This window comes from Hemicordylus capensis, chromosome 6 (assembly GCF_027244095.1).
Source record: "Hemicordylus capensis ecotype Gifberg chromosome 6, rHemCap1.1.pri, whole genome shotgun sequence".
Taxonomy (NCBI): Eukaryota; Metazoa; Chordata; class Lepidosauria; order Squamata; family Cordylidae; genus Hemicordylus; species Hemicordylus capensis.
The window spans coordinates 15,988,691-16,007,553 of NC_069662.1; the positions used below are offsets into that span (position 1 = coordinate 15,988,691).

The 18,863-nt window shown below is 46.3% G+C and overlaps 1 protein-coding gene across 2 annotated transcripts in view; it reads left to right on the top strand.

The window, feature by feature from the left end:
- The window catches only part of LOC128330236 (integrin alpha-X-like), a 62,783-nt gene that overhangs the window by 42,000 nt on the left and 1,920 nt on the right, over positions 1-18,863 (top strand). For both annotated transcript variants that reach the window (XM_053262750.1, XM_053262751.1), the window contains 17 exons: positions 1,585-1,728; positions 2,666-2,872; positions 3,007-3,137; positions 3,720-3,877; positions 4,476-4,630; positions 4,754-4,885; positions 5,642-5,715; positions 7,114-7,255; positions 7,342-7,455; positions 11,846-11,925; positions 12,229-12,312; positions 13,867-13,945; positions 14,182-14,289; positions 17,261-17,338; positions 17,499-17,612; positions 18,053-18,145; positions 18,344-18,454. In XM_053262750.1, the coding sequence (XP_053118725.1) occupies positions 1,585-1,728; positions 2,666-2,872; positions 3,007-3,137; positions 3,720-3,877; positions 4,476-4,630; positions 4,754-4,885; positions 5,642-5,715; positions 7,114-7,255; positions 7,342-7,455; positions 11,846-11,925; positions 12,229-12,312; positions 13,867-13,945; positions 14,182-14,289; positions 17,261-17,338; positions 17,499-17,612; positions 18,053-18,145; positions 18,344-18,454 (2,004 nt within the window). The remainder of the gene's footprint in view (positions 1-1,584; positions 1,729-2,665; positions 2,873-3,006; positions 3,138-3,719; positions 3,878-4,475; positions 4,631-4,753; positions 4,886-5,641; positions 5,716-7,113; positions 7,256-7,341; positions 7,456-11,845; positions 11,926-12,228; positions 12,313-13,866; positions 13,946-14,181; positions 14,290-17,260; positions 17,339-17,498; positions 17,613-18,052; positions 18,146-18,343; positions 18,455-18,863) is intronic.

The window sequence follows — 18,863 nt, forward strand, 5'->3', positions numbered from 1 at the left end:
TTTGTTACACATACTTAATGTGTAATGTTTGTACTTAATGCACAATAGGAATAACATATTTTTTAAAAAATTGGTTACATAGCTGTTGGAAACTCTCTGTGGTGAGAGAATCCCTTTCTCATTATAGCAGAGTGCACAGAGGCACAACACAGCGGTAGTTTAGTTAGGCATGCGTGTATGCTGAGAGTAAAGTAACTTGGAGCCAATTCATAGTTTCAAATCAATATAAAAGGCATTTATTAAGGAACTCCATTCTAGATAGGAAAGTGAGGAGTTAGGATCTCTAATCTATCTATCTAGCTGGATGCAGATGGATTCTGCATCCTCTCTGCACATATGGTGCAGGGAGAGAGGCTTGCCATGTTGCAAGGTAGAAAGGCAGGAAGGGAAAAAAGAGAGGAAGGAAGTTGAATCCCTAAGAGTAGCAATCTACATTTCAAAGGGATAGCATCAGAGCAGTGGAGAAGGGATGACCAATGTCTTGACTCTCTAGCCCTCTGACTTACTAGTCTGCCCTCCACTGTCTGAGACAAAGAGACAGTGCAAAGTCCTTTAACTTCCAACAGCTTAAACAACAAAGAACATGCTACATCTGCAAACAGAAACAGTTTTTCACAAAAACATGCAAATTGCTTTTCCCTAGACAGTTTATACCACATTTTCAGTACCTCAAATAGCCAACAAAAATTCTGCTGTACCTCCATAGGGCACTGCTGTATATTCCGCAGATGCAAATAAACACCAGCATCTCAGGGACGTTTTGTGATGGCATTTTTCTAGAAGAAGGTGTCCACCACATTCTCCACACACCCAAAACCTTTTGAAAAGTCATTATATTTGTAGTATAGATCAGAAGTTGTACCAGAACTCATCCTGCTGCTTCTTCTAAAACCTGCTTTTGCCTGCTATGTAGCATCTAACCTGCAAAGTTTCAGGTTAGTTAACTGAAGTTAACTGAAAACTACCTCTGTTTTGGTCCCTGGTGATTGGTGGGTACTTAGGAGATCCCAATGGGTGGGGATAGGAAGGGAGTTTCCCTTTTAACCATGACAGTTAAAGCTGTCACTTATTTTAATTTGAGGTGGTTGATGATGGAAAGGGAGGACCGGGAGGAGTGGGGATGCAGGGAATTTGCTGGGGACAGGAAAGACCAAACAAGGATTGTTAATAGGGCTGGCACCTGATTAAAGAACCTTGAGTAATCAGATGGGCTTTAAGAGATGAATTGATTAATTGATACAAATCTGCATGGATTTGCATATGCCTATAAGAATAGTTTTTGAAGGGAGAAGATTTTTTTAAATGATACATGTATATGTTTCAGCAGATGCCATCTTAAAAGAGCTATTCCCTCCTGTTTGAGATAGAAGGGGTGTGTGTCTCTCTAAGAAGGGATTCTGCCAATTGTAGTTTTAATATTAAAAATATCAATACAAAATTCTTATGTTAAAAATACTTAACATTTTAAAAAAAATCCTGCCCAATTCATCACAGATGCTTTTTAGTCAACTAAAGAGCTTTTCAATCAGTCTAATCAGTTAGTCAAAGTCTACAGTCCTAATTTTTAACAATGGAAACGTTAAGCCCCCACAGATCGGCTCTTACTTTGGGGCTACACTGTGCTCTGTGGACCTTGACAGAGACTCCAACACGGACCTGGTTCTGGTTGGCGCTCCCATGTACTACGACGGTGCGGCAGGAGGGAGGGTCTACGTTTTCCAGAGGCAGGTATGTGATGGGGAGAGCTGGATTGCCCTTTTCCAAGAGAATCGCCCAGGACAGCCCTTGGTGTTTTGGTTCCTATTCTGGGGCATAGCTACAGTTGAACAAGGTGAAGGGACATATGGTCTTTTGCCCCTGAGGAAGGGGCCCCCACTGGCTGGGTGACAGCTTGCACTTCGCTCTCTCCCCCATGTCTCTCTGAAGAAGAAGGTGGGAGTGCAGGGGCCTATCTTCACTTTCTGCCTCACTCCAACCTTTTTATGCCCCTGTTTCTATTGCTGAGCAACAATAGGGGCGAGAGAAGGATGGTGGGCATAATGCGACACAACAGTGTTAATTAAACAATGGACTGGATCCTTTGTGTCATGACACCATGGTCTGCGCTTCCACACTCCTGGCCATCAGCAGCCAGTGATGTGTGTGGGTCAGGGAGCAAAGAATGTTGTGATGTTTACAGCACAGGCTGAGTTTTAGCAGATTATATGATTGTGGCCTAGCTGCTGCTGCTGTTGCTTCTTCAATGGCAGCTCTGCATTTCATTGTCCTGTCTAATTGGGCCTGTTGTTCCCTGGGGAGAACTGGGGTATCCCAGTAAAGGGCAAGATGGCCACTGCAGCTGTAGGAATGAAGGTTTGGAGGAGGGCTGATGGAGGCCCAGCCAGCGATGGGGCCAAATGGTGTCAATGGAATAGGACCAGGGTCCAATGTGAGGGGGCATAAGAGATGCCCTTTTTGGTCAAGGGCTTTCAAAATCGAAAACTGTAGGATTAATATCAGGGAACGGTGGGATTCCCTTGTTTCTTCAGAGGCAGTTCTGGCCTTTTATGAGGCATGAGGGGATGCTTCAGAACAAGCAGTACATGGGTTCCAGCGAGAACACGTTCACCATCAACATTAGTCTTTTGCTTTATCCATTTAAGTATCTCCTTTCATCACTTACAAGGGGGAGATGTTTTTCTACGATAAAGAACTTCAGGGAAAGGCCAGTAACCCTTTAGGCCGCTTCGGGGCCAGTATAGCAGAAACAGGAGAAATAACCTGGGATCGGTCAACGGATGTGGCAATTGGGGCTCCAATGGAGGATGAGGGTCGAGGAGCTGTGTATATATTCCGGGGGAGCAGCAGTTCCATCAACCAAAAATACAGCCAGGTGAGACAACAACTCTCCCTTTATCCCCTTCACCCCCATGAACGGGAGCACAAACAGCTGCCACCTTGACAGACAGCCTCATTCTTCCTAGTGTCACAGACCACCTCTTCTTCTTGCCTTCCTCCTGCCCACAGCGCCTCCAAGGCTCTCGGTTTATCAGTAAACCTCACTACTTTGGCCAGGCTATTGGAGCTGGGATGGATCTAACAGCAGATGGACTCCCAGACATAGTCGCTGGGGCTTCAGGGCAGGTGCTACTGCTGAGGTGAGGGCCTGTAGGCCTGGTGTTGACCCACCGGGGGGGTGGCGGCACTTCTTAGGCACACTCCTGCTATAGAGTGGTACAACTGAGACTCATCAGTATCTCTAACAAAAGTTAAAAAGTAGAACAAAGAACAAAATGTGTAATACTTGCATGGCATTGGAGAAGGGAAGTAATTGTGTTACTCACACTTGGGGACATCAACAGGACTAGCCCAAGACGTTCTGCTGCCAGGGTGTAAATTGCAAATTGCACCCCATCACAGGCACTAGTTAGCACAGAACACAATTGGTTGGGAAATTCTTCACAGCTTCCATTAATTTCAGTGGGGCATGTGCAGGAGAACATTGCAGTGGATTATTCCCCTTGGGGTCTGCTTGAGGAATGGGGTGTGTGTGTGTGAGAGAGAGAGAGAGGGAGGGAGAGAGAGAGTGGGGGTGGGTGGGATAGAGACCCTGCCTGGGACATCTACAAACCAGACTGTTTTGTCATTTAATAGCCCATATGGCACATTCTCAGATGGGCACACACCCTCAAGGAGTGGTCACAAAATGATGCATGCCCCCCTCACTTTCTCTACAACAGGTCTCAGCCTGTACTCAAGGTGGCATCCACATTCACCTTCGCTCCACCTGTGATCCCCAACTCTGCCTTTGAGTGCCAGGGCCAAGATGTTCTTAACAAGGAAGCCAGCAAGGCAAAGGTCTGCCTCAGCGTTCGATCGGACCCTCGATTTACACTAGGTAGGTCCAGAGCAGGAAGGGAGGCAACACATGAGACTCGGGGACTGGCATCCAATGTGAGTAGAAGATACAGAGGTTAGTCTGCCCTCTAGCCCCCGCAACCCAATGCAGCATGGCAGCCAGTGAGATGGCCCACCCCACATCACGGTGAGGCTGTTTTTTCAGACTGCATTCCTTGGAGGTTTATAGGGGGGTTCTCAATGAGAAGCTCTCAAACAGCAGACAGTCTTTGCCTGCAAGGCAGCTCACCCATCACTCATGATCTTCCCAAGGAATGTGCAACTTCATGGAATGCTGGGAACGTTCTAGGGTGCACTTTCTGTCTACGCAGATCAGCAGCAAGGCCCTCAAAGTCTGGCCACCCCCTCCACATACACGATATATGGTACACTCCAGTGTCCTTTGCAATGCTCTTCAGTGGATAAATGGAGGTTGAAATTGTTTTCTGAGGGCTGGGACTTAAACAATGACAGCTCTATTTGGACAGGAGCCCTTCATTAGAGCCAGCAAACCTTAGGAAGGAGAAGCTGCACAGGACTTCCCAACCCTCCTCCTGTTTTGCATGTGTGTGTATTTCTGGTACATTCTTCTCCATCAGGCAACAGCATTTCAAGCACCATCCAGTACACCTTGATCTTGGACTTTGGTCGCCTGAAGGTCCGAGCTGCTTTTGACACCGGTTCCTCCACCATTACTGAAGAAATGCAGCTGGGCGTGGAGACAAAATGCAAGGAGTATAGCATAAAGTTGCCGGTGAGTGAGTTCAGGGCTCCAGCTGGGGCTCGGAAGCCAAGACAGCATTTTAGGACCTGCCATAAAATCTAGCCATCCCTCTCTTATTTTTAACCCCTTTCTGCCTCTCTGTGATGATGCAAGACCTGCATTGAAGACAGCGTCACACCCATCACCCTCCGGTTGAATTATACACTGGCAGGACATCCCATTCCTGCAGCTGACAATCTGAAACCCATCCTGAGCGAAGATGCGCCCCGTGAGTTTGAAGCATCGGTGAGTCCATGCACTCTGGCGTTTCCTGGCCGATTTCTCTGATGGGGGGGTTGGATGAAATGCAGTACATGGGAGTGGCAGAGAGTGAGGGTGTCATTTGTGATGAAAGGTGTGTGGTTTCTGGCAGCTTCACCTTCTCACAGCTCTCCACATTTGGCCACCCAGAAATAATCTTGCCTGAAGCTCTCCTTCCGTTGTCCTAAAAGGTCCTCGTGTGGAAGGGGTTGTGGTTGCACTTTCTAATTATAAAGCACAGAATTAAGTACTGAAAGTATTATTGCAATTGACTGTCAATGCGGTATAGTGCAGGGGTTCTCACTTGGGCCCCCCAATGTTAATTGGACTACAGCTTCCATCAGCCAAAGGCCATCGTTGCTGGGTATGATAGGAGTTGTAATCCAACAATGATGTTGTGGGGCACAAGTTTGAGAATCGCTGATACAGGAGATCTTCTAATTATGAAGAAGTACAAGAAATGGGGGTTAAATTTTTTGAGACTGACTGGGTGACCTTGAGCTAGTTGTTCTCTGTCAGCCTACCTCACAGTGTTGCTGTGGTGATAAAATATTGTGGGAAGCATGTATACTGCTCGGAGGGACTGCAAAATAAAAATGTGGTTAATAAATAAATGTAACATAAAAATCTACATAGAAAGATCTGGAATTAAGGAACCTGTGGGGAGGAAATGCATTCATTCAGCCATTACTTTCCTGCTCTCCCTTTCGGAGGCTGACATTCTCTCCCATCTCTTAACAGTTGCCTTTTAAGAAGAATTGTGGAGGAGATGGAATCTGTGACGATGAATTAAAAACCTCCTTCAATTTCTCAGGGTAAGTTATGATTTCCTTCTTTCTCTTCCCCACCCCAGTGGAATTCACCCAGACTGACTGGGACTCATGTTGGCAAAATACTGGTGAATTTCTAGTGCTTGCAGCTTCAGCATTCAAGGACTGCAGAGCAGAACATCTGTGATGTTACCAAGACACCACTCTGAGGAAGTGACAATCGTGCCTAGGCCTCTCTTGGGGCGACTTCCTTGCTAATGGCCTTTTCTTGGAGCAGTAATGAAGGAGGTTTTAGGGATGAGCAGAACATTCTGAGTTTGGAACATTCTCAATCGAAACAAGCCATTGTGAGTGTTCTGATCTGAAACGTAAAGCTCATCAAACGAAGGGCTCATTCTGTTGGAACAACTGGCTCGACTGGTTGTTCCAATGAAACTTTCCGGGCATTTGTGTTCTGTGGAACACAAATGCCCGGAACATTCCATTGGAACAACTGGTCGAGCCAGTTGTTCTGACAGAATGAGCCCTTCATTTGATGAGCTTTACGTTTCAGATCAGAACACTCACAATGGCCTGTTTTGCGTGAGACTGTTCCAAGCTTGGAACATTCTGCTCATCCCTAGGAAGTTGCGTCTGAGCACCTGTAGTGTGCCTTTCTCAGCTGCTGGGGTAAAGGACGTCTCTATGGGTTATCCTCCTCACATGCTCCTAGGCAAGACTATGGTGATTAGCTAAAAAGAACTGAAGGCTACTAAAGCCTAAGTAGGATTGTCCCACCTCAGTTCTATCAGTCCTGCGTGGTTCCAGGCACCTTCAATTTTTTTTCTCCTCATCTAAATACCTTTTCTCATACAATCTTCTCTTTTTACTGCCTTCAACCACTTATTCCCTTATTCCTTACACTTGCTTAAGATTGCTTACTACTGTCTTTTTTTAAAAAAAACCCAACCTCTTTTGGATTTTCATTACCTCTTAGCCAGCCCTTCAAATTCTCATCCTATCCCCCCCCGTTTCCTTTGCCATGGAACACGCAGGGAGGGCTAGGCTGATCCTGGTTCCCAAGGGGAAATGGCAGGCTGACTTCCCTGTGGCAACTGTAGCCCCAGGATCATCTCCTCCAAATGCTTCCTTGCTGTGGCCATGAAAGTGCCGCCTGGCCGGTCCAGAGCCTCCATGGACCAGAGCAGGCCACGATGAGTTTCCCGCCTTTGGGCTGCAAAACTCCTAGCACAGCAGCCCAGTGCACCTCTGAGAAAGGCAGAGGCAGGGGAGACTTTGGGAGCATTGTCACTCCTCTTCCTCCTGTAGAGTGCCTTTCTCTTCTTATGGAGGGCTTCTCTAATATCTGGGTCAAAGGCTCCAGGTTCCTGGGAGGGAGCAGCTTCCTGGCAGCATTGAGCCACAAGAGTTCTTGTTCAGAGACCTCTCTTCCCTTTTCTTCAGCCTAGACACACTGGTGGTGGGCTGGACTACTGAGCTCAATGCCACCGTCTTCATTCAGAACGTCGGAGAAGATTCCTACAGCACGACCCTGACCTTCTCCTACCCCTCAGCACTGTCTTACCGCAGGGTCACACTATTGCAGGTATAAGGGGCAAAAGCAAAGGTGTCAGGGAATGAGGGGCAAGGGCAGAGACCCCCATTCAGCACTTTCACAGTCCCGTTGCTCAGTCCAACAGGAAGTACATGATCATTCGGTGCACCTCCACTCCTGGCTCAGAGGATGACCCTGTGAGGAACACCACCTGCAATATCAACCCTCCCATCTTCCGGAGCGGGACCGAGGTAATGGTGGAACTTTGGCCATTGGGTTAATATCTTCATTTAAAGGAGTAGGCAAGCCTCCATCCAGATATGTTCCTCTGATGCTGACAGGGACTGGCCATCTTATTCATAGTCTGTGACTGAGCCAAGAGGTGTTTGGGCTACCAAGCTCCGAGTGTAGAGCAGGGAGAGAGCATTCTCAAGGCTGGGAATCCAAGAGCTGTTTGCTTACAGAATCAAGGGGTTTCAGTGGTGGTTGTGCTGAGCAACAACCCTTGTCTACCACTGAGAGAGAATTCCATAGTGTCTCAGCTGTACACCTGGCTGACTCAAGGTCACTTGAGGGAAATTATAAGCACCAACCATCCATCAGTGATGACAACCCTGCCATTGTGTTTGCATCAGTGATTCCTAAAGTAAGTGTCAGGGCTTGCTTGTGTGTTATGAGAGAACTTGTTAGCATGTGCCATGAGAAACAAGTACATTAAATAAGTAAAGGGCCCTAATAACTCAAGGCCCCAACCCACAGCGGAAGCTGCCTACTCCTTCTCTGTGTGAGTTTCTGCTATGCCTGTCTCCTTTTCATCAGTCTCTGCTGGGAGCGATAATTCTGTCTGCATTGGGTATCACTGAATCCCTCTTGATGCAGAGATGCAGCAAAATTTACAGCCCTCCAAGGAAGGTGCCCATTGGTCTCCACATATGCCATTGAGTTGGACTTCCTGCTTTTCATTCAGGAAGCAAAGAGGTTACACATTCAGGAACACAGGAAATTGATTCCTGAGGGGGGCAGTAGGTGTGCCACAAATAACAGTACTTTGGGAAACATTGGCTTACACAGTTCAAGGAAGTGGAGGTCCGGGGGCCTGTGGCAGCTCCCATTAACCCTAAGTGTAACTCCTTGACCTTATTAGGTCTTATTAGGTCTGTGCAAAGTTTCAACTGAAGCTGAATACTCCATGCAGTCCCACCCCAGGTATGTGTGGAGGGGACCATTCCCTCCCTTTCCCACCCACCCGTGCTGTGCTGCATTTTGCTCAGTGCCAGAGAGGCTCCTTTTAGGGAATTGAGTCCTTTTGAGCCCAACATGATCTTAGAAGGTGATCACTGAGTGCTCAGAAGTGTAGTTCTTCCCAGCGCTTTCCCATTAGAGCTCTATGGGGAAAGTGCTGGGAAGCATCACGCTTACTTCCAAGGGCTCCCTGCACCTTGGGTAAGCAGCGAGGTGGCCAAATTTGCAGATGATACCAAACTCTTTAGGGTATTGAAATCCAACACAGATTGTGAGGAGCTCCAAAAGGATCTCTCCAAACTGGGTGAGTGGGCAACAAAATGGCAAATGCGGTTCAGTGTAAAGTGATGCACATTGGGATGAAAAACCCCAACTTCAAGTATACGTTGTTGGGATATGAGCTGTCAGTGACTGACCCAGAAAGGGATATGGTGGACAGCTTATTGAAAGTGTTGACTCAATGTGCAGTAGCTGTGAAAAAGGCCAATTCCGTGCTAGGGATCATTAGGAAGGGGGTTGAAAATAAAACTGCTAATATTATAATGCCCTTATACAAAACTATGGTGCGGCCACACCTGGAGTACTGCATACAATTCTGGTCACCACATCTAAAAAAGGACATTGTAGAACTGGAAAAGTTGCAGAAGAAGGCAACCAAGATGACCAGGGGCCTAGAGCACCTTCCTTATGAGGCAACGCTACAACACTTGGGGCTATTTAGTTTAGAAAAAAGACGACTGCGGGGAGACATGATAGAGATCTATAAAATCATGCATGGTGTGGAGAAAGTGAATAGAGAGAAATTCTTCTCCCTCTCCCATCGCACTAGAACCAGGGGTCATCCCTTGCAAATGACTGCCAGGAAATTTAGGACCAACAAATGGAAGTACTTTTTCACATAATGCATAATCAACTTGTGGAATTCTCTGCCACAAGATGCAGGGTTGGATACTAGTTTGGATGGCTTTAAGAGGGGTTTGGATAACTTCATGGAGGAGAGGTCTATCAACGGCTACTAGTCAGAGGGCTATAGTATAGATGCCTCTGAGTAGCATTCGACCCCTGCCTGTAGGTTTCCAGCGGCATCTGGTGTGCCACTGTGTGAAACAGGATGCTGGACTAGATGGGCCTTGGGCCTGATCCAGCAAGGCTGTTCTTATGTTCATCTCTCTCAAGATGGTGATGGGACTTAAAAGGGTTCTTTTGCTCTTCAAGGGGGTTCACCAGCACTGAACATAGTGTAGCACTGTGCAGAGGTCTCTGTCGTTGGAAACTGCTTTGATGTTGAGGGTTCTTTGTAGGGATGTGCGAATCAATTTGGGTACAATATGATTTCCCCCCAAATCTGGCTGATTCAGGTGATTTGTAGGCAGAACAAATCATCCCTGTGCTCAATTGCCCAGATTCAGCTACAAAATAAATCACCCCAGATTCAGACCCCCAAATACCCAGAAATTAGGACCTCCGTTTTGTGGCCAAAGTGAGTTCGTCTGAGAGTACAGGTGAAACTCGGAAAATTAGAATATCGTGCAAAAGTCCATTAATTTCAGTAATGCAAATTAAAAGGTGAAACTGATATATGAGACAGACGCATTACATGCAAAGCGAGATAAGTCAAGCCTTAATTTGTTATAATTGTGATGATCATGGCGTACAGCTCATGAAAACCCCAAATCCACAATCCCAGAAAATTAGAATATTACATGGAACCAAGAAGACAAGGATTGTAGAATAGAACAATATCGGACCTCTGAAAAGCATAAGCATGCATATGTATTCAGTACTTGGTTTGGGCCCCTTTTGCAGCAATTACTGCCTTAATGCGGTGTGGCATGGATGCTATCAGCCTGTGGCACTGATGAGGTATTATGGAAGACCAGGATGCTTCATTAGCGGCCTTCAGCTCTTCTGCATTGTTTGTTCTCATGTCTCTCATCCTTCTCTTGGCAATGCCCCATAGATTCTCTATGGGGTCAGGTCAGGCGAGTTTGCTGGCCAATCAAGCACAGTACACTGTATACTTTTCAGAGGTCCGATATTGTTCTGTTCTACAATCCTTGTCTTCTTGGTTCCATGTAATATTCTAGTTTTCTGGGATTGTGGATTTGGGGTTTTCATGAGCTGTGTGCCATGATCATCACAATTATAACAAATTAAGGCTTGACTTATCTCGCTTTGCATGTAATGCGTCTGTCTCATATATCAGTTTCACCTTTTAATTTGCATTACTGAAATTAATGGACTTTTGCATGATATTCTAATTTTCCGAGTTTCACCTGTAGATTCTTTGGTAGGAAATGAGAGAATCCACTCATTGACAGACATTGAAAACAACAAAACCCAGTGGCCCATGGGCTTGTCGTTCTGGGGGTGGTTGGCACCCTATGTGCACTATACCACAACCCGCTCTGGGCCACCCTGGTGCCCCCCAAGTGGAATTATGGGGCTGCTGAAATCCCCATTATTCCCTATGGAGAAAAAGCTTAAAGAAAAAGCAAACTTCAGGGGGGGAAAGAAAAATTACTCCTTTCACCAATTTTTTTGAATCTGGGTGGTAGCAGGCACCCATTGGGGCACTACCACCTGACCCACTCTTCTGCCCCTGAAACCCCTTTTCTGGCCCAAACCTGCCACAAAGACATGCCAACTTCAAAAAAAAAATTAAGAACACCCTTTTGCCAAATTTCTTTGAAATCTGGGTGGTACCTTCCTTGCACCCATTGGGCACTGCCACTTACCACAACCCACTCTGGGCCACCCTGGTGCCCCCCACATGGAGCTATAAGGCTGCTGCAAACCCAATTATTCCCTATGGGGGAAAGCTTAAAGACTCACCAACTTCAAAAATTCTTTAAAAATCACCCCTTTGCCCAATTTCTTTGAAACTTGGGTGGTAGCTCCCACCCATTGGTCACTACCACCCACCCCACTCTTTTGCCCCTGGGACCCCTTTTTGCCCCAAATTGATTTGGAAAATTCAGGTACAAATCAAATCTGGGGTGATTCAGGGGGGCAGATTAGGACCCAAAATAAATCAGGATGATTTGACCCGGGTACAAATAGAATGTTTAAAAATAAATTTGTGCACATCCCTAGTTCTTTGCCAAGGTATCCCTCCCCCTCCACCGCTTGAAAAATGGCAGAGTTAACTGAATACTAATGATTTAAACTAACTGTGGTGGTTTCTGCCCCAAGAGCCCTGGAAATTGTAGATCTCTGACAGAGAAACCACCGCCGCTTCCTCCAAAGGTTATAGTATCTGGGGTTCCTTGGGAGAATCCAAGGAGAATCCAAGGAGAGAGATAGGGTATCAAACTGGTTTAAATGTATAATGGAAATCTCTGTTGAGCTCCTGCTGTTTTCTCATATGCTGTCTGTTGTGCTTTCCTCTGGTTCCAGGTGATCTTTATTGCCACATTTTCCATCTCCCAGAATGCAGACCTGGGGAGTACGGTACAGATCAACTCCACAGCTGGCAGGTAAGACTTGCTGTGCCTAACTTGGGATGTGTCTTCATGATTAACTTAAATCAGTTTCAGATCAGCAAATGTGCTTTCAAACATATTTAAATCTAATGTATTTAGATCTTCTCTGGGGTGAGGTGCTCAGTTTTGATAACAGATTACCAAATGAGAGAAATATAAGTATGTCAACAGTATGTCAACATGACGGCAGGGCGGTCACATGGGGCAATGGTGGTGTTTAGCATTGCATGAAGGGACAGTGGCATACGTAATTTATGTTCCGATATTCTTCAGTCTGCCTATCTCTCCTTTTTCCAGTGAGCGCAATCGCCCCATCACCCAAGACATGGCTCACCAAGAGAAACTGCCCGTCAAATATGCTGTGTATATTTTTGTCAACAAGTAAGTGACTACAAGCATTTCAGAGCAAACATTCCCACCCACCCCATCCAACCCGGCCTTCTCTCAATGTGCTGTTGCCTATCAGAGAGCTGCTCACACACCTATGACTATTTTCTTAGCACCATCCTCTCAGGTTAATTTTCCAGAGGTAACAACCCTTATCCATCAAAAAGGAATCCCAGGTGTTTCAGCCACAGCCCTTTGCTGATTATCTCAGGCATATTTCTCCATGGAACTCTACATTTCAACCACCACAGAGAAACCGCCTTGCTCTTCATGGATTGAAAGACACAGGCAATGCAGAAGTTCCTGGTTTTCCAGGATAACTGACAGACTTTCAGCTCACTTCAAGTCCTGATTCACCTCTTAGATATACATTGTGCTGCTGCCACAGGAACATCACAGGTGTAGAATGCATGCAAGTACTGAGTTTTGTTACATATGAGCCTTTAATATCCTGTGTTCTATCACTAGCAAATGGTGCCTGAATGTATAAGCAGAAATCTTCTAATCAAGTCTGAATCCACATGTCACGGATTAAGTGGATGTGCCTTGTTGTTTGGCCAACCAGTCCCATGAAAGGAGGAGCTCTGCTTGCTCTCAATTTGATTCCCAGCCAGGCTCACTGTTTTGGGATGAACACTTTCTGAAGCACATTTCCATAGTTAGATAACTTTTCACCAAACAATCACCCTTCCACATTCACAACCTTCAGTAATATATCTAATGTGACTTTGATCTCCATTCTGAACCATTGACCTTCTGTCAAGTTCCTGCCTCCAAGAGTCAGCTTATGATGTGCCCTGGAAGTAAAACTTTTGGAAATGAAAACAAATTAGTTTTGAAACCAATGGAAGTCGTGTTTGTTTGAGTGATACCTTTACAGATCAGAAACCGAAGCAAGTTCCCGTGTTCTTACCACAGAGCAACTGATTAGGAAAAGACAATCAGGCTCCGAAGGAACCACTTTGGTGCTTGGGACAGAAAACCCCCAATTAACTTCCTACTAAGTAACCACTGTGCTCCGCTACAGCTCCCATGTATTTCAATTACATTTCCACAGGACGGTTTCCCTTTGCCATGTCCCCTTTGGGTCAAATCAGTCTCCCATCCTCCTGTCCTTAATGGCATCCAAAAAATCTGCCAACTGAGTTGACTGCCTCACCTCATCTTACGGCAGGGCCTCCACCTGGATGTCTGCAATAAGAGTGGTCCATACAGGTAGAGCAGGGGGGCACTAAATGAGCCAAAGGTGCAGCTTGTTCCCCACATCCTCTCCCCACCTTGGCTGCCTCTCTGTACTTTCTTTTGCCCGCGGCCACATTAAACCACTCATTTACCTCCCCCTCCCCCAGCTCCACCCATACAGGCCACTCCCAGTCTGCAATAAAGCAGGCCAGAGGGGGAGAGCAGCACAACATTGGTCTTCTTCCTGATCTGGGCTGCCTTCTATCTTACACTTTGCTCCCACTGCCACATTCTCTCCAACACCACCAGCAGCAGCAGCATCCACAAAATTACACACATCTCGGGTCCTAACCTTGTTTCTTGCAGAATGGATCAGTCAACCAAGTATGTCAATTTTTCCACTGGCCAGGAAGATGGAAGCCAGTTGATAGAACATCGGTATGAGGTAAGGGGGACATGGAGTATTGAGGGATTAAGACCATGGGAAAGGCAAGAGAGAATATGGAGCTAAAGGAGGTTCAGGCCCTTGAGTCTAATCATGTGAGAGCACACATCAAGAGACAACTGTGCTTCTGGTTGGGTCCTGTAGCACACATTTGGAAAATGCATCATTATCAGAGCTAAGATGGACTGAGTCTGGGCCTCCAGCTCAGACTTATGGAGGATCTTCTTGCTGTTCAGGTGAAGAACACATATTGGCGAACAATTCCTGTCTCGGTGACTTTGCAGTATCCAGTGCAACTGAATGGGACACGGATCTGGAATGCATCTTTGGAATTGCCCCACAAGGTATATCCTCTGAGACCACATAGATGCAATTACATTTGTTTACTTTGGGTTAATGAAACTGGAACAAATACTTGTGCAGAGAAAGTGGGGAGAGATGATTTTCTTCTCTCTTTCTCATAATACTAGAATTCTGAAATGAAGTTGATTGCCTTGAAATTCAGGACCAAAAAATGACTTCACATAATGCAGGGGTTCTCAGTTGTGGGTCTCCAGATGTTGTTGGACAACTATTCCCATTACCCCCAGCTACAATGGCTTTTGTTCATTGTGTCTGGAGGTAATGGGAGTTGTAGTCAAACAACATCTGAAGACCCATATTTGCAAACCCCTGAGATAATGCATAATGGAATTCTAAGGTTGTTCACATGACCATTATTGGGGCAGAGGGAAAGCAGAGCCGAACCTTGTTACAAAAACCTCCCCAGAGCGATTGTCTAGGGCACTCCAGCCATATTTTTGGCTAAAGTTGGGGAATTAGCTTGGACTGAGGAGCAATTTGGTTCCAGTATCAATTTAGCAGTTATGGTGTATTTGGAAAGAATGAGGAAACATAGGTACAGTTTCACAGTTATATTAAGGGTAAAATGGTGTTTCAGAAGGCAAAAAGAGGCAATTCAGTAACTTGGCTAAGATTCTAAATGAGAATCTTGGTTAGAGCCTTGTTATAATTCGGCTAAAGTCCTGAATGAGAGCCAGCATAGAGACTTACAATTCCAAGTGCCTGGAGAGTGGGGAGGGAAACAGAGAAAGAGGCAAGGAGGCTTAGAGATAGATGACTGGAAAGGTTAATATTACCTATCCTTCCTGGGCATGTTAGACTGCACAATGGCCAGGCAGACATGCCTCCTCTCGAGTGAAGTGTGGAGTAGAAGTGGGGATAAAGAGTGAGGGAGCAGCAGCCACAGCTCGCTTGTGAGAATCTAACAAAATCTGAGCAGAATCCAAGGCTATGATGGCCTGGCTGGGGTATTTATATCTGAAAATGTGCCCTGAGGCAACTCTTGACTCGATCAGGGGGCTTGGAGTTCTGTACACAATAGGATCCATTGCTAGGTGAACTAGGTGTGTTTGCCTGGACAAAAAGAGAGAGCAAGCTATGCAAATGTGATTGTATGAGGTGAATAGAGACTGTGTTTGTTTACCTGACTCAGAGATCGTGATGTCTCCAGGTGCAAAGGTGCAGTCCTATATTTTGTTAACAAACTATTCCTCCCTGTTTTTCACTAGTCAATTCATTAACGTGAACGAGCTGGGATATTTGGCATTTATGTGTGCTTTTCCTTGAGAGCATTTAGCTATTATCTCATAGGTGGGAGGATTCCTTCCCTTAGTGGTTTCTCTCTGGTGGGGGTCTATATAGCTTGGCTATGCTTTGTTAGTGAGGGGTGGGCGCGTCCTGTTTCAGACTTGTGGACAGCTTGATCTGAAGCCATGCTGATAGCACAGCCTGTGCTATCAATCTGCTTTGAGCCAAGTCTTTTCGACTAGGCATGGTGAAAGGTTCATGAAGATCATGAGCCCGTGATCCAGTGCTGCTGAGGCATCTAATACAGGGGTGCTTTACAGTGCACTCCCGAAACTTAGCTTATTGGCAACAACCTCCCCACCACCAAATGAGGCATGTTGCTTGTGTGCCCACACGATCCACACTGCTCTGAGCTGTACAGCGCTCTGGAGACCAAGAAAATGAAGCACATCTTCCAACTTAGGGATGTGCGAACTGGTTCAAATTCAAACCGGTTTGACATCAAAGAGGCCCGGTTCAAGGGCTCAACGATGAGCCGGCCGCAAACCAAACCTGCACCAGTTCAGTTCGAGATCAAGCCGAACACCCCCAGCTGGTTCAGGGGTTCCAACTGTTAAAAAAAAAAAACCCTTACCACCACCGGGGGTGCTGGTTCGGGTGTTTTTCAACCCATTCCGGGCCTCTGTGTGATTACAGTGGCCATTTTGGAGCCTGCCACGCATGCAAAATGGATATTTGCATGATCTTAATAAGCGGTGGGGATCTTGAAGCAGAAGGTGCTATTTAACGATACAGTGAACTCAAGCCAGGTCCAAATAAGGATTAGAATCGACATTCCAGCTGTAAATATGAGAGATGCCACCATTTTATTGCTGCTCAGGTACCCTTTCCTACTCAAGGTGGAAGCATGAGTGTCTTGAGTGTTCACCCAACACTCCTTCTTTGTGAATCAGTGCCTCCTGCTAGCAGGATATGAATTACAGGAGCATTTCCAAATGGTAATTGAATACAGCTTCACTACATTTATGCTGTCAGGGAGTTAATACGAGGGAAAGATTTACAGCGACATCAGGACAGCAACAGAAGGTGCCATTGAAGGGCCTTCTCTGTTGCTGCCCTCAGACTCTGGAATGCTCTCCCGGTGGCTATTCGCTCCTCGGTCTCCATTGCAGCTTTTAGAAAAAGTGTAAAATCTTAGCTTTTTGCCCAGGCATTTATTTGATTCTCTGCTGCTGCTGCTCTTTATAGTCTGTATTGCTTTTATGCTTTTGTTTTTAATTTTTTAATCAGATTTGTTTAATTTTTTTCCACTTAATATTTTAATTGTGTCTTTTTTACCATCTTGTGTTTAAATTTTTGCTGTAAACCGCCTTGAGATTGCTTTAATTAAAGGCAGTATATAAATTTAACAATCAAGAAAGAAAGAAAGAAAGAAAGAGAAAGCAAGCAAGCAAGCCAATGACATTATTCCACTTTGCTCCTGATGATGGGCATCATATGCATCCTAAAGAAGTAGCACTTCGAGGCAGTGCTCAAATTAAACGACCTAACATTAGGCACTTCCTGATGCAGTAAAACTGCCCATCTTACAACACTCCCATGACCTCTTCCTCAAGCGTAGAAGCCATCCTCTTGCTCTCATGTGTGCTGGATTGCTGGGGAGGGGGGGGAAGTACTCCATCATCCCTTACAAATAAATGCCAGACTCTCTTTTCCTTTCTGCAGCTGGCTCAGTGTGTCTCTGGAAGAGAGACTCCAGGGTCCAAGGATTTTGTGAAGCAACTAAAGGAGCACCCCACCCTGGTGAGTACACCCCCAGGGCCATGCCTGCAGCCTGATTTTAGAAGCAGTGGGACCAGGTGGCTGTTAGTCAGTTAGACGGCCGTGCAGGTCAAAGGTGTTGATAAGCAGTCCCAACATTCCCTATGACCTGGCCCCAGGATATCCTCCTTCCTCCTTTCAGAACTGCTCTGTGGCTGCCTGTCAAACTGTCCATTGCAAAATTTCATCCCTGGAGTTGCAGCAACCACTGGAGTTCACGATCAAGGGGAACATCAGCTTCAAGTGGCTTTCCCAGGTATGCAGGATGCTGATTCTGCGGACTTTATTGGATCTAGGGATGGGAGGGATATGAACCCCTGCATTTCCTTCGTAAGATGCCATCATACTCTTGTGTTCCACCCCAGAATTAGTTGCATCCTGGGGCATCTCAGCACTACACAATTAGAATGGCATTCTTTCTCCAAAGAGAGCCTTGCAAGTGTACTCCTGTGAGGAAGTCTAGGCAGCCACTGAGAGAAGTCTTAGCACTCTCACCAAATTACAATTCCCAGAATGCTCTGAGAATATTGTGACCGTTAGATAGATATATAAGTGATACAAGTTTCTAGCACAGAGATGCACCTCTCTGCTCAGCAAGGAATCTTTGCACAAACCGTCCACGATCTCTTATGGTTGGTGGAACCCCCTGCACAACTGACTCCCCCATCTCTGAGAAGGTTTATGTCCGTCTTCCAGACCCAGCAGAAGAAAGTGACCCTGGTGAGCTCAGCCCACATTTCCTACGACGAGACCAAATTCACTCAGAAGGAGGGCCGTGTACAGAGCCAGGTAGCCAAGGCCAAAGGAAGCAAGGCCATTGGGAGTTGGATCCCTGACGTCTCTTGGAGGGAGGAGTGGTCTAGGATTCCAGGGAGCTGAGAGGCAGAGATAAGGCTTTGCTGCCTTCTGCAGCTCTGGGCAAGGGGTGGGTTCCACCAAGTTGAAGCTAGTGAAGTCTCACATGGCTCTGTCGCTCTCACCCTTCAGGCGGAGACGGTGCTGGAGCACTTGGAGCCCTATAATGCCCTGCCCGTCATTATCGGCAGCAGCATCGGGGGCCTCGTCCTTCTCGCTCTGATTGCCGCTGGTTTATACAAGGTGAGAACTGAGGCTGAGGGGATGCCTGCCGGGGCAAGCTTTTGGAACCCAAGATGCCTCTGGCTTGTGTTATTTATTTATTTTACTTCAGTTAACATGCAGAAGTCCCTGGGTGGTTCACAATCTCACAACTATGGCATGAGGAAATGCAGGTCAAACAAGACAGGGCCCACATGGGCGCTTTCCAGATTAGACCCTGCAACAGTGTGTGCTTTCACACTTCCTGCGTCGGGGCACCGCAGTCCCTACGCGGACAGCAGGGTGCCGTTCACATTGCCAATGCCTTGTCTTGAATTTAATCGCTGCGCTATAGAGCTAGGACGTCGTATAGCCGGCGTAAGGAAGTTGCTGTTTTCTCAGGTTGTTAGTTGCTGCGAGACTGTGCTCCCCCTGCTGTTTAAGTTTTCAA